The 15,894-nt window shown below is 39.9% G+C and overlaps 1 protein-coding gene across 3 annotated transcripts in view; it reads right to left on the bottom strand.

The window, feature by feature from the left end:
* Rsu1 (Ras suppressor protein 1) overlaps positions 1–15,894 on the bottom strand; it is a 191,224-nt gene that overhangs the window by 70,606 nt on the left and 104,724 nt on the right. The window contains exon 9 of one of the 3 annotated variants that reach the window (XM_026408134.2): positions 11,825–12,152. The exons of 1 other annotated variant lie outside the window; for it this stretch is intronic. In XM_026408134.2, coding sequence (XP_026263919.1) covers positions 12,149–12,152 — 4 coding nt within the window. In that variant the 3' untranslated portion in view covers positions 11,825–12,148. Of the gene's footprint in view, positions 1–11,824; positions 12,153–14,210; positions 14,866–15,894 lie in introns of those variants that run through there. One more of the 3 variants, XM_026408135.2, reaches the window with a different exon arrangement.

Raw genomic sequence — 15,894 nt, forward strand, 5'->3', positions numbered from 1 at the left:
AGTCAGATATTTCTCTGGGCACCTAACACTCCTCACCTTTGTTGGGTGTCCCTGTGTTCAAAGGCCAGGCTGCACCTCAGATGACACAGGTGGGGGGATTAGTAATGACAGAAGCAACTGCAGGAGAGGGCCCTTCTCAATGTGGCTGATGAGGAGGCCTCTGGTTCCCTAAGGCTGAGCGACAGCTGACAAGATTCCTCATACCCATTCCCATCCAGGTTCTCAGGTTCAGAGTACAAGCTCTAGGTGATTTTTTCTGACTTGCAAAAACAAACAAACAAATAAAACAAAAAACAAACAAACAAAAAACCCCACATATTTCAAAGGCTGAGAAGAAAAGCTGATCATCCTATACTCTTTTCTCCTTTGCTGTTTATTTTTAAGCAATTACTCTAGTTCCAAGCCTGTCAATTCACTCTTCATAGGTTCTTTCACACCATGATGATGGAGGACAAAAGCTACACCTGCAACAGAAACATCTGTACCCAGAGGTATCTGTCAGGAGACAGAGACCTGGTTGATTTAACAACTAAACAACACAACACAAAAGGCTAATGGGCTGAGTCCGGGTCAAATACCCTTTTACAGCTTCTGCTATTTTTTTCGACATTAGCCTTTAAAATTCTGTGTGCAGGAGTTTCTTTCAAAGCCTAGCTAAAAATGAGCTACTAGATTTGATGGGAAATAGCTGGCTAGGGAAGGCTGCAGCCTTGGAAACATCAGAGAAACATTTATGTGATGGAAGCAGCACTAACAATATCATGCAATCTATGTAACTCAGACACAAGAAGAAAAAGGGAAACACACACACACACACACACACACACACACACACACACACACCAAATGTGCCCAGAATATGTGATGGAGGGATTTTAAAATCTTTCCTCTAGCAGAAATGCCTAGGCTACAAGGTACAGTCAAAAGAACAATGGTTCTCATTCATCCAATCTTCTGAGAGCCCACGAGGTACCAGGCATTGTCTGAGGTTAATGGAGGCAGAGCAGTACTTGGGGAGCCTCCATTCTAAGTGTAAGGAGGACCATAAAACTTGAGATAGCAGTGGGTGGTGACAGTGGGGCCCAATTTAAATTGAGTGATATGGAAAGCCTTTGGTTGAGATGGTACCTGAGCGGAAACTTGAATGATCTGAGGAAGTAAGCCAGAGTCCATTTAGGAATTAAACATGAGAGCTAATGATCAAAACCTAAAATGGAGATGGGTGCAGTGGTGCATGCCTGTAATCCCAGCGGCTCGGGAGGCTGAGGCAGGAAGATGGTGAGTTCAAAGCCAGCCTCAGCAAAAGTGAAGGGCTAATAAGCAACTTGGTGAGACCCTGTCTCTAAATTAAATACAAAATAGGGCTGGGGATGTGGCTCAGTGGTCGAGTGCCCCTGAGTTCAATCCCTGGCACCAAAAAAGAAAAAAAAAAAGGACTCTCAAATAGTTGTATTGACATTATTTTCCCTCCATACCTGTCACTGTCTCTTTCTTGAATGGTGTTCTATCTAGAAACCAGGTGGCCCGGCCTTCATATTACTGAGTGGCCCACACTTTTGGCTTCTTTAATATCAAACCTGGAAAAACGTTACTATTTCTTTTTCATTTCAGCCAAGTGTTACTTGGGGACAGTGACAAAAGAGATTTCGCCAACTTACATATTTAGCTGGCAATTCCAAAACACTTGAGTCCAGGGTCAGAAAAAAGAAAATGAAAACATGTAAACACATGGTTTGATTCAGTATACACAGCTTGGTAAAAGGAAGGATTGGATTAATAAATTCTTGTAAGACCGAAATAAACTTAAAGAAAGCATATGGGGAACACTCACATGAGCCCATTCTCCTTTGAATAAAAGGTAATTTTTCTGTTTGTCACTCAAATGGCTGGCAGATCTCATGTCATCCTATTGCATCTCTGATGCTCATGTGGGAAACACGTGTTATTGGGCTTCCCAGAGCACCTTAGAGAAGAGTCAATTCTTCATTGAGCAAGAGAATTAAAGCTGAGGTCTACACCTAATGAGAAAACAAAAAGAGAAGACCACAAAGAAATCATGGGAAAGACTGTGCTAGCCAATCTGATTTTAGTCAATTGGTCCAAGACACCCTGCAAAAGGCTAGGAGTCTGTTATGAGGTTCAAAAGAGAAAGAGAGATAATATAAAGTATGCATCAGCTGACAATTTGCATCAGTTGACGGAAGTCCAACTACAAAAATTCAACTGTGTAGATCACTGTGAGCAAGAGGGTGTAGATAATTGGTCAGAAAATGAATTTGTACCTGTTGTACCAGAGTTTCGCAGATAAGAGAATGAATCAGAATCAGGGTGAATAATGTGAAGACAAGCTCTCAGGGACTGAAGAGGTGGCAGCAGGGTTCCTATTTGCGAACCTGCCTTGCAGAGGACTGTGTCTGATTTAAGAATCAGTGAAGTCAAATGACCATGTTCCCATCATTACACTCCATACACTGACCTCCTTAAAGGGTGACAATGCAAAACCAGCCTTTCCTCATTTTCTTCCCCTGATACTACTCAAAAGCAAGATGGTGAAGGAGACATAATGATCTTTTAAGTTTGGTTTCTAGCTCTACCACTAGGCTAATCCAACAGTTATTTCACTTATCATGCAACTTTCCATTTTTCTCACCTGAAAGCCAAAGCAAATACCTACATTCCAGGAATCAAGAATTGATAGGAGGAGAAACTTATAGAGAACCCACCAGGTCCTGGCACACAGCAGGAAGTCAATGAATGCTAATTCTCTCTCCTTATGTAAATGGAGCAAATTCTGTGTCACACAGGAATCCATTTGGATGATAATATACTAACAGCAGAAAAAATCCTGCGGGAGTAGCAGGATTGGGAGTAGATGTATGCTCTGAACTTTCCTAGTAAAAGTTGCTGAATAGTCTTAGAACTTGAACTGTAGAAAAACCAAAGTCACCTTGGATGATACATTCACATGGTGGTCTTCAAGGAGAATTTCTCCCCCATTTGCAATCATTTCTTTCCTAACCATGTCCCAGTTTAAAATTTATAAAGAACATTTTTACTTTATGGCCAGTATTTTTCTTGTTGCACTGTCTTGTTAATTAAACATAGAAAAAAATAAAGCAGAAGCTGTCTTCAGAAAACTTAAAATACAGTTCCAAGATTTTAAGTATTACCAAACAAAACTTTTATTGACGAAATTTACATTCCTTAGGAATTATCTAGAATTTAGTACCAAAATAAATTTGCTACTTGCAAGACACATTCTATTAAAAGATCAGCACTCACGCAGTTTCCATCGAGAATACACAAGAACAGATTAAAAACGCTCATAATCTCACATAAGGAGTCTGAAATATACATGCCATCTCAGCTTATAGCCCCAAAAAATAAAAGAGAAAAAAAAACAAAACAAAACTTGTCTCATCTATGGGAATCTTAAGCCCAGTCCTATCCTCTAAAATGTAATCACTTCTTCCAAGATCCATTCTCTTTTTAAATCTTGTTCCCAGAAAAGTCTCTTTCCTCATCACTTAAAATCTTAGGGTGAGAAGACATTTCTAAAAAGAAGCCCAGTGCAGGAATCCACTCCGGGGTTTTTTCCTCTTTTGTGAGGGCTTTGTGGAGGATTACTTTTCCCAATTCACACTGGATTCTGCAGAAATAACAGACTGCTGTAGAGATTCTTTCAAGGATACAGGATAGCCTAATGTTATCTGACAGGCGTTAGAGAGGATGTAAGATTTCATTCACAATTCTTAAGCCAAGAAATGAAAGGTCAGTGCATTAAGTGAGAAACTGTCTTTCATTCAAATAATTTCTTTCCAAGACCCAGGACACACTGTTGTGCCTCATCAAAGGGACAGAGATAAGCAGGGTTCCACACAGTCCAGGCAAACCAGTAGAAAGCAAATAGCAGTACCCTAAACCAGTGGTTGAAGGCACGTTCTCTGTGGGTTCTTTCTTCTCAATCTGTGTGGGCCCGACTGGTTCTTTTTTCTTTCTTAAGAGTATTATTGTTGTCGTTGTTATTATTATAATATTATTATTTTGATACCAGGGAAGGAACCCAGGGCCTCACATATGCTATGCACACACTCTATCACTGAGCAACACTTTCAACCCTAAAGTAATTTTTAGGATAGTGAATACATGTACTAAATAGAACATCCAACAGGGAGTAAAGTTTATAAAGAGTGAATAAAATGTTTCCTCCTCTTCTTATCTCTAGCCATTGGATTTCTTCCTTTTGAGATAACTACTTTTATAGTTTATTGTATATTTTAAAAATACTCTCCACATGCACACACATAATCATGCGCTCCATACAGCCCCTGGGATGCTCCCTTGGTACACAAAGAAAAAGCAGTCAAGTGAGCCAGTCCGTGGATTCCTAAGGGGGAAGCTTACTTTCTGAAATAATTTGTTCATTTGTTAAGGAAATGTTTCACTTGGATCCTAAGACCCACATGGGAAAAAGAAGAAGTCTATAAAAATAACGAAGGGACTCCTAGGAAAAACTAACCTGCACTGAATATGGTATACTGGGAAAACATGATGATGCTTGAAATACTGTCACCTACCAGCTCCAACAAAGACCTATAATTTGGTCAATTCCAGACCTCAGAATGGTTTTATTTTTTCAGAACTTAAGACAACCTGTCAGAGACTCCTTTGCATGAGATGGTCCATTTTTATAAGACGCTGAGGGCATGCCACATTCAAAGTCCAGTCACGAGGACAACACAAGGATCACTTGCAAAAGAATCCCAGTCTTTTAAGGAAAAAAAGTATGTACTTAACTTTCAAAATGTAGGTAGTGTTCACAGAAATAAAGAATGAGTGATAAACTAATAAACAGTACATTCAACGCACACAAAGTGTGGCACCTGGTTAATACTCAGTGACATCTGCTCTTAACATCATCATTAAGATTACTAATAAGGAAAAAGAAAGGCCCTGAAGGAATGATAAAAGGGCCATAGAGTGGACAGGCATCAGGGTCTCTAGGGCAGCAACGTGCAAGCTGAGACTTGAAAAACAGGTGGGCATTTGATAGATAAAGATGGGAAGAAAGAGGATTTCGAGCAAAGAACACAGCACCTGAGAAGATCTGTGACAGATGCAGGTACGTGTGATGTGTTGCAACCCAGTCTTGTCATTCTGAGTCCATCCCCAGCGGCTCTGTATAAAGGCTCTGGTGCCAGCCCGGCCCACTGCCATGATCTCTCTGTCTGAGAGAACAGTAAGGAACCAGTACACTCAGGACAGGACGAGGGTGACATAGAAGCTCCTTTCCAAGTAGCTCATCTCACACAATGAAGATTCAAGCCTTACTAAACCTTCTAATGGGTGTCAAAACACCGCCAAGAATACAGTAGGCACAAGACTGTATCTTGTTAGTCAGAAGATACACATGAAGTGTGTCCATGAAGCAGGAGATTTGAATCCCACTATTTGCCTACGCCTTTGCATAGGGTTTACTCAGCTTGCCCAAAAGAAAGGACTGAGGTCAGTAATTCTTAACTTTGGATGACATCTGCAATGAAATTCAGAAGAAAATGCAGATGCTATTTTAAAATAAAGCAGGATAAGCTTAACACTGGAAAATGATGTTTCTTATCTCCTACATATTTATCATTCTAAGTTATATAGCTAAACCAAACACAAAACTCTACTGGAGAAAAACAGAGAGGAAGACTTTACCTAGGCAGATAACTACCACCCTGCTGTTTGCATGAAATTATGAGTAAGTTCCCTGATACTGGTTGTAAATATCACACACTTCTGACAAAAAGCACAGTCTTAAATGATCTTTTACATGCCTCTTTCTCTACCCTATTAAGACGCTCGTTGTTTCTTTGATTTATCTGATAATAAATTTTTGATGACTGGTAAGTCTCATAAAATTGCTCTGGTGCTGACTACACTGATTAATAAGTCTGAAGAATCGAAAGTGTCAAGAATTCATGTGTAAGAATAAGTTACTGCCAAACATATATTAGATATTCCATAAAATATAGAATAAAAAGGTTGATCTGGTAATTTTATCTTGTATCCATTTTCCTGTAACAATTTATATTCAGGGTCATCATTGTCTTCCTTTGCTCAAAAAAAAAAAATCAATAAAGTAAATCCAGTTGTGGAGGGGTAGGGGACAATTTCTAGAATTAAATGAAATCTGAAGAAATAATGTCACATACTAATAAACTGTATTTTCCCAGAAAATTAAAGAACTCAGAATTAGCAACAGTTTCTGGAATGACTGTCAGAGACGATGTGGTCTGACACTCGTGGCTTTGAAGATGAGGGAGCTGAGGTAGGTGTGATAGGGTCATCTGCCAATGACAGAGCTGGGTTAGAGCCACCTCTGAGGCTAGTACTCTGAGAACAGATCTGTGTGTGCCACAAATATGTGCTGTTAATAATCTCCCTTCAAATGCACGTACTGTATTTTGATTAAAAATAAAATAACCTAGGATTAAAATCAATCAATCAATCAATCAATCAGTCATCTCTCTCTCTATCTCTACCTGAAACTTTTCTGTTTGTTTTTGTTTTTCCTTCAATATTCCTTATATACCCTTATTTTCCTCAGATTTTCATAGTAGATCACTGTGCCTTTATGGTATGGTAGATCATATGGAAATAAGCACTTCATCTTTGATCTCTCTCCACGCTGAAAAGCAAGCCAATTTAATTTCAGGAGAAGAGAATTCTGTGCCCTGCTATTAGTGGTCTTAATCTTGCTCATTAATCCAGGACTCGCCTGAGACAAGGTAGGAAATAGGAGACAAAAGTTATGAGGGCTTCATATGTGGTTACTGGAACCCCAAGATGTGACAGGAGACCTCTGACACTGCAGTTTGTGGGGGCTGAGCTCCAGCAGCTATCACACAGGACTGCAAGGGTCCCAGGGAGAGGATTCCACCTCCGCTGGAGGGGCTCCTATATTAAGACAGACAGCTGACCCATAGGCCCCCCGCGCTGCATCTCCTGTCTTTAGGAGTCTTGTGAAGGAGAAAGCAGGGGTAGTATTCCATGGTGCCTCCCTTCTTGAATTCTCTAGCCAAAGATGGGGGTTTATGAAGGGCCTTCCATTCCCAAGAGACCTTCAATCTAACCAGCTTCTATTTTAACAAGGTCCACCCTTGAGAGATTAAAAATGAAAGCACTGACCCCTCTGCCAGGAGCAGGAGCCTATTTGGATAAACACCATTCTGAAAGACAACCTTATAAGGGTCGGGGGCATGGGGGGTGGGTGAAGTGGTGGGGCCCATGGAAGAAGAGTAAAGAGAAGGTGGTGGAACAAATTGATAAAGAATTGAATGCGACCTGGGGCATATGGCTAATAATGGTGCTATAGATTATGACCCCACCCCCATTCATTTGCTGAACACCTAACCCACAGTACATTAGAATGGGATAAAATTTGTACAAGGGTCCTTGGTGTCATTAGGATGGGCCTTCAACCAATAGTGTTGGTGTCCTTATAAAAAGGAAAGTTTGGCCACAGAAACAGACTTGCATAGAGGGAAGACCATGGGAGGAGACCCAGGGAAAAGAGGACCATCCATAAATAGGGAGAGGGGCCCAGAACAGATCTTTCCCTCACAGTCCTAAGGAGACTAACCCTACCAACATCCACATCTGGGACTTCTATCTGGCCTCCAGAAGTGTGGAGACAATCATTTTCTGCTTGTAAGTCACCCCATTTTGGGCACTTTGTTATGGTAAACTTAACAAATTAATACAAACAGCAAAGACAAACTAGGTACCACAGGGAGGAAACAAGACATTAGACTTACTCAGAATACTTGCTATGAAAAATGAGCAGAGCTTCAGTGATAATTTAATTGCTGAACTTTATCCAATTTGATAAAGAAAAAGTATGTACATTTTTAAGGTATAGGTTCCTAATGAGACTATTTAAAAATGAATTATTATAGTGGAAAATAAAATTTTCTTCATCAAACATATTTTAATACTGTAAGTCTACTAATAGGGCATTATGTAAAATTGTGGATGTGTAACCGACGTGATTCTGCAATCTGCATTTGGGGTAAAAATTGGGAGTTCATAACCCACTTGAATCTAATGTATGAAATATGATATGTCAAGAGCTTTGTAATGTTGTGAACAACCAATAAAAAAAATATATGAAATAATATGCAAACATAATAAAATAAAATCCGAACATTATTTCCTTAATGCTTGATGAATAAATTGGAGCACCAACAAATGCCCGTGGACATAACTTGTGATTAAACACTTCATCTAAAAATACTGGTTGAAACTCCTTTCATAAGACAATGCATTCCAAACCAAAATACCTGACTATATACAGAGCCCTTAACTGCCCAAAATAACAACAACAATAATATAAACCCTCCAACAATGCCCAACCAGAATAATAGAGTAGGGCTCAATAAAAAGCCAGCATGTAATAAAATAAGATATTACTGTGCAGAGAATAGAAATCACAGACAGTTTTGTTTGATTATGAAAGTGCTACTTTTTAATTTATCTGTCAAATAAAAACAGCAAATGCAGGCAATAATTCATCTAAGCTATATAAAAAACACCAAGCATTGAACTTTAAGATTACTGGGAGTTAATAAAGGTCATCAATATGGAGGGCTGATCAATTTCACTTTGTCAATTAGGTCAATATTCAATAGTTTAATATGACTATATCATCAAAAACTGGGACTCCAAAGTAGCTCCTCTTGTACAGGAAGTAAATGGACACATCTCCTGTCCGGAAATGTACATGGACTCCAGCTGGTATTTATTTCCCGTCTATCCAGGGGGTGAATTTCATATGTACTATGTACCTGAAATTGATCCTGTAAGTATCATGCTGGACCATCAGGCTCTACAGACAAGCTCAACATAGCTTGGCTGTTAACCCTCGATGCAGGGGTGGAGGAAGGAGTAGGAGGAGAAAGAGAAGGAGAGGAAGGAGAGAGAAAGGAGAGGGGAGGAGTGAGAGAGAATATGAGTCTTCTCTGTTCTTTTAAATGCTGAGATGTGATCAACAATGGCCTGTCAACTCCATTTTAAGTACCTGGAACCAATGCTGCTCTATTTTGGCTTTTTCCCCCTTAACAAAGTGAACATAAGATAAGAGCCATAACATAGAGCAGGGCACTGTGACTCAAGCCTGTGATCCCAGCAACTCCCGAGGCTGAGGCAAAAGGACTTCAAGTTCAAGTTTAGACTGGGCAACTTAGCAAAAACCCTGTCTCAAAAAAGAAACTAAAAAGGGCTGGTGCTGTAGCTCTGTGGTAGAGTATTTCTGGCTTTAATCCCTAGTACTGCAAAAAAGAAAAACCAAAAAAAAAAAAAAAAATGTATAGAGAGATGTGACACAATATTGCCCAAAATATAATACAGTTTATGGGCTTCCCTGTTCTTTTCAATGTCTTGGCAGTACTGGTCCAATGCAACATATTTGCATTCAAATAGGTCCAGAGATGTCAAAAGTTGGAATCATATTTTATATTATGGAAGAAATGTGATAACACATTTATTAACCTTAAAAAGGAAGCAAACCATACATATGTAGCATCTATAAAGGAAATATAAATTACCAGGAACAGAATACATAGTCAACTTTTAAAAATAAAAACAATCTTTATGTCAAAAGCTTTAGGGAAGAAATAGACTTTCATTTTTATGTTTTTCTGTGGCTTAATTTGAGCTATTTTCAGATACAGCAATAAATACAGAAAAAGTCTACATTGTTCTGCATAACTGATTGTCAGTATGTAAAATTCACTGCTAGGAAGTTCCTGGTGGTTTAACCCTTTCCTCCATCTCTCTGAAGATATTTATAAAACCATCTGCTAGTTTTATGTATCCACTTATCTCTAACCAGAAAATAATAGTTTATAGAATTTTTGTTAAACATGACTTTCTTTGCAAAGGGCCATCTTTTTTTTTTTTTGAGAGAGAGAGAGAGAGATTTTTTTAATATTTATTTTTCAGCTTTCGGTGGACACAACATCTTTGTTTTGTATGTGATGCTGAGGATGGAACCCGGGCCGCACGCATGCCAGGTGAGGCTTGAGTCACATCCCTAGCCCAACAAAGGGCCATCTTAAAAGTGATATATATTTCAGGCCCCCAGATATATCTGTTAAGTTATTTAAAGAAGTGCTAGGCCACTGACTCAGCAGCAATTAGAGGATATAGTAGTTGATTAATAAAGCCCATTTGTGTCCATTACAGTCTGCACACCATGCAGGAAAAGAAGAATTACTTAGTTTTAATTCTACAAGTAAAAACAACTTGAGAAAAGATAACCAGCACGTAAAAGAGTTCTTCCTTATAATCAAAAAGGATGATTTGTTTTACTAGGTTTCTAGTGAATAGAAATTCTCAGCTCTTATCTCATTGCTGCCCATCATTCACCAAGCACTTTTTTTCCCTATTATTTGTTCTAATTAGTTACAGATGACAGCAGAATGTATTTTGACTCACTGTACACAAATTAAGCACAACTTTTTATTTCTCTGGTTGTACACAATGCAGAGTCACACCATTTGTGTAATCATATATGTACCTAAGGTAATGATGTCTGTCTCATTTCCCCATCCTTCTTATCACCATACCCCCTCCCCTCCCTGAACTCCCCTCTGCCCAATCCAAAGTTCCTCCATTCTGCCCTTGCCCCCCCCCCTCGCATTATGGATCAGCATCCACATATAGAGAAAACATTCAGCTTTTGTTTTGGGGGGATTGGATTACCTTGCTTAGCATGATATTCTCCAACTCCAACATTTATCTGCAAATGCCATGATTTCATTGTTTATGGCTGAGCAATATTCCATTGTGTATACATACCGAAATTTCTTTTTCCATTCATCTACTGAATGGTATCTAGGTTGGTTCCATAGTTTAGCTATTGTGAACTGAGCTGCTATAAACATTGATATAAAATCAGCACTGTAGTATGCAGATTTTAAGTCCACATTTTCTAAGGAATCTCTATGTTGCTTTCCAGAGTGGATGCACCAACTTGCAGTCCCACCAGCAATGTATGAGTGTTCCCTTTCCCCCACATCCTCACCAACACTTATTGTAAGCACTGTTTTATTACAATGTTGCCACTCATTAATAAATATGAATAATAGTATGACCAGTTTTCATTTAAGACCCCCAAACAAAAAACCAGGGGCATACGCTTCCCTAGGGTGAAAAGGGATCGACAGGTAGGAAGAATGAGGACAACAGCTGTTTTGAGTCACACCATACTGCAAACCAGGAGGCTGGGTTTCCAAATGACTCTTATCTACCAAACCCATTTTCAGCCTCACCTCACACAGCCACACCTCTTTCTTTGGTGAACTTACTGACAACAGTTAACTTGTCTACTTTTTAAATGGCTGCGCTCACTGTCCCCTTTCCTTGTGAATCGTGAAAAGCGTGAGCAGCTTCTTTTCACAGTGGATCATGTGAAGCACCCGATGGCCCCTCCTGGGGAAAAGTCTGCCTTCAGGAAACAGAACAAGCAGTGACTGTTCCATCGTAATTCTGCTTCAGCGAAATCAAAGAGGTCAAACAAAGAGATGACCATCCCTGGAGAGCCAAAAGTCGGGGCTTGACTCAATAGTGGAAAGATGGAGACGCCCTTGGAGATGCGATCCTCAGCACCAGCACCAGCAAGCCATTTTACTTTCACACACAGGAGTAACTTAAAATGGGCACTGCAGTGATGCCAGCCAGGATGTGCCCCTTGTGGAAGATACAACAGATGATCAAGGAGGTCCTCCACCTAGAAAGGACAAGGAGGACATGATGGAGGCCCAAAATGTCCTCCAGAGAAGCAGCTCTGACGAAACGTGCCTCAACTTCCTGCTACTTCACCAAAGGAGTTCCTCTCCTCATCAAGCTAAATCATATCTGAGCGTTCTACTTCTTCCTAAGCACCGTTTTGTTCCAAATGTCCAGGTCCCTTCCTGCAGACCATTAGAGCCTATAAATCAGACAATCCATCTCCCACGTTGTCACTGCCCCACACTTGAAGGTCTCCAGGACGTGCTGAGCACCAAGGTCATCGTGAAGGCCACCAGCCCACAGATCAGCATGAAAGTACAACATTCTGGCAAGTTCTTTGGTTCTTCACTCCTCTCACTTAGGAAACAGGTTAACTGGTTAGAGTCAAGGAGAAAGGAGGGAGGTACTGTTGAGAGCCACAGCCAAAGGGGCCCCAGCAAACTTCCAGCTGCCAGCAAACTTCCAGCTGCCAGCTGATGATTGGCTCACAGAGGCCCCAGCAACATCTAGCTGATTGGCTCCTCTGCGGTGATGCTCATTGGGCTGTTTCCCCGCCCTTTCAGACTGCCAGCTGATGATTGGCTCACAGTGGCCCTAACATCTAGCTGATTGGCTCCTCTGCGGTGATGCTCATTGGGCTGTTTCCCCGCCCTTTCAGACTGCCAGCTGATGATTGGCTCACAGTGGCCCTAACATCTAGCTGATTGGCTCCTCTGCGGTGATGCTCATTGGGCTGTTTCCCTGCCCTTTCAGACAACGGAGCTGCTCATTGGGGGACTTTTTTGGCTCCGCCCACGTGACCCAGCCAATTGGCCTCAGGCAGGAGGATTGTGGGAGGTGGAGAGTCTGGTGGTTGAGAGAGAGGCTTGTGGGAAGCCGGTGGTGGCATTTGGGCTCTGAGGGTTTTTCCTGAGGAGCTGTTTTGTTTGGCTGTGTGGTTCTAAAAATAAAGTTCGTTTCTTTTGACAAGTGGCTCCTGAATTGTGCCCAGCCAGACTGCAGCAAGGTACCCTAGTTATTTCAACTGCTAAAATAGCACTGTTTTCCTCACAGGGATCTATCTATATCTCCCTCTCTATCTTTGTATAATACATATCTTTAAAATATATAACATTATTATGTACACATACATATGCCTAAATTAATATGTAAGTATTTTTTTTTATTGAAGGGAGCATATGTGGCTTAAATAAAAACAGACACATTGACTTTTTAGGATTTGAAGATCTAAAACTAAGACACTGAATGTGCAATTGCTTTTTAGTTTTCACATGTGAAACTTAAAAAAAAAAGTAGCCAGGTATCTGTTAATAAGAATAATTTTTTGCCCCTGATAATTGGGAAGGATACTACAAATTCACTAATTATGAAATGGCTGTTTAAAACAATGAAAGAACTAAGCTGGGTTCTAGTTACATGAGGATATGCTAATACACATCTGCTCATATTTAGATGAATGTGTCCTTTAGAAAGACTTTTGGAAAGATGGTAAATTTTATAAATTAGCACATTAATTTGGAGAAACACAATGGTGGCCTTTCTGTAAGGTATTTAAAAGGAAACAAAACAAAACAAGTCTAAGAGTTTGACTTGGTGTCTTATTTAGCCAACAGTCCCTGTTTGGGGCTAGTACAATTGATCAAGAAGGGATGCTTGTCATTAAGGGAGGATGAGGAGGGCAGAAAAGTTGAAGTCAGGCTGTATCGAATAGCCCTCTGTTTCCCAAGCAGGAGGGAGGATGTCACAGGGTGTCCCTGCCTCTAGGAGCTCATGCCAAGTGTGTCCTTCCACCAAAGGCTCATGGAGTTGCTTCTAAAAGCCATGAAATGGGTACCAGGTGGTCCCCCTACATAGGGGACAATGGCACTCAGTGCTTATTAAAGCTGTTGAACATTAATTTAACTATAGAGAAGAAGGTATGCAGTGAGTACTTCCAGGGGAACTCAAACACAAAAAGCATGTCGACAGCAAGGAACCTGCTCTGGTTACACTCTCCGCCCAAAGTAGGAAGCTAATGATGGAGATAAGAATAGATACATCAGGGCTGGGATGTAGCTCACAGGCAAAGCATCTGCCTTGCATTCCTGAAGCTCTGGGTTTGACCCCCAGTTCCAAACAAAAAGGAATATACACATTAAATATGTTACTGATTAAAATACGTTTGTCATGTATTCCAAGTAACTAACTACCAATTGACTCAACCAAGCATTAAACCTCTCCTTTATCCAGGATCGTCACCACGTTTAAATAAATGGAAATCATCTATAAACTGTATAAAGGTGATTAATTGCCTAATAATGACTCTGAAATACTAAAAATCCATAAATTCCAGAATTAATCTTTTTAAATTAAATTAAAGTTAAAAGCACTTTCATGTGCAACACATATTCTAATCCTCCATAAATAATAAATTAATCTACAGTAAATTAAAAACTTGTTAACCAGGATAATAAACAGATAATTTCTTTCAGTTCTGGATTAATAGTAGTTTATTTGTGTATTTTTCTGTATACTATCACATACAAAGGGTTTTTTAAAAGATGCCCCTACAAACCAAGCTCTACACAGCTTCACATTTACCAAGAAAAAAATTAGAGCCCTAAAATACACGACGGCAATTAATTACAAGAACAAAATGAATAATAATCTGTTCACTTGCAACTATATTTCCACACATTTTCATTAACTACTCTAATTTCTAAGGCTGAGCTATATTTGCATTTTTAAAAAGAAAGATTGAATCCATAATAATTGAACGTTATCTATACAGGTCACAAAACAATAATGCATATCCTATAGTTATTCTCATTTTACTTAAGGCTTATATTGTAAATGTCAGAGTAATGCCTTAAAAAAATCTAAAGCATACTTTAAGCCACTTTTATCTATAAGGATATACTGCTGTTTTGGAAATTTTGGTGTATTTAATTTTCATGTCATTATTCTTCAGGGTGCTCAGGCTTTAGGGCAACAGAACCACAGATGGCCATTTATAAGGACAGGTTCAGTCCTGTCACTGGATCCAGACCGACCAAGACAGCACAGATTCAGTGTTGAATGGCAGCATCTTTCTGATATTTTTCCCCCCTCAAATCAGGAAAAAAGAAAAAAGGAGAGATTTTTAATCGAATATGACCTTTAATGATCCTCTAGCTTTTCTACAATAGTTGGGATGTTACATTTTCAAAAGTTCATGCTGAACACAAACTGGGATGGTCTGGATGTCAGGTGTGCCCTAAAAGCTCATGTGTGAGACAATGCAAGAAGGATCAGAGGAGAAACAAATGGGTTGTAACAGCCTTAACCCAGTCAGTGAATTAATCCCCCCAATGGGATTAACTGAGAGGTATCTGGAGGCAGGTAGGGTGTGGCTGGAGGAGGTGGTGCATTGGGGGTATGGCTTTGGGGTATATATTTAGTGAGCTTAGCTTAGTCTCTGCTTCCTGATCATCATGTGAGCTGCTTCCCTCTGCCACCCTCTTCCACCACAATGTTCAGCCTCACCTGGAGCCCTCAGGAATGGAGACAGCTGTCTATGGACTGAGACTTCTGAAACTGAGAGCCCCCAAATAAACCTTTCCTCCTCTACAACTGTTCTTGTCAGTCTCTTAGTCATAACAGCAAAAAGCTGACTAAAATACAGATTAAATTTGACTACAGATTTTTTTTTTCAAGTCTTTTTTGTAGGTGTTTAGAAGCAGGCTAATTTCAGCCTTAGGGATCAGTTATATCAGATAAATGACTGGTTTGGGGATGGCGAGTTGGGCTAAAATGTCCAGAATAAAATGACAGAAGATAGGAGAAAAGTCATAATTTCTTCTGACCCTGAACCAAGGAGGGAGGAGTTGGGAACAGCTAGGTGTTAGGAAGGGTTTTCCACAGCCCCTTTATCCTGAAGGAAGATTTGAGGTACTGTGATCCTGTGATTTTTCAGCTGGCTGGTTCTCCCCCTCTTTTTCTCTTAGAGATTATCATCTCACTAGAGTAAACTCTTCTAAATAATAGAACGATGCTTTCCTACTATTCTCTACTGATTTTATAAATACGCTGCTTAACAATGTTGCTCATAACACTTGCAATTCTTTGCAGTCACAGAAGAGTAATATATTCTGATCT

Source organism: Urocitellus parryii, chromosome 9 (genome assembly GCF_045843805.1).
Source record: "Urocitellus parryii isolate mUroPar1 chromosome 9, mUroPar1.hap1, whole genome shotgun sequence".
Classification (NCBI taxonomy): Eukaryota; Metazoa; Chordata; class Mammalia; order Rodentia; family Sciuridae; genus Urocitellus; species Urocitellus parryii.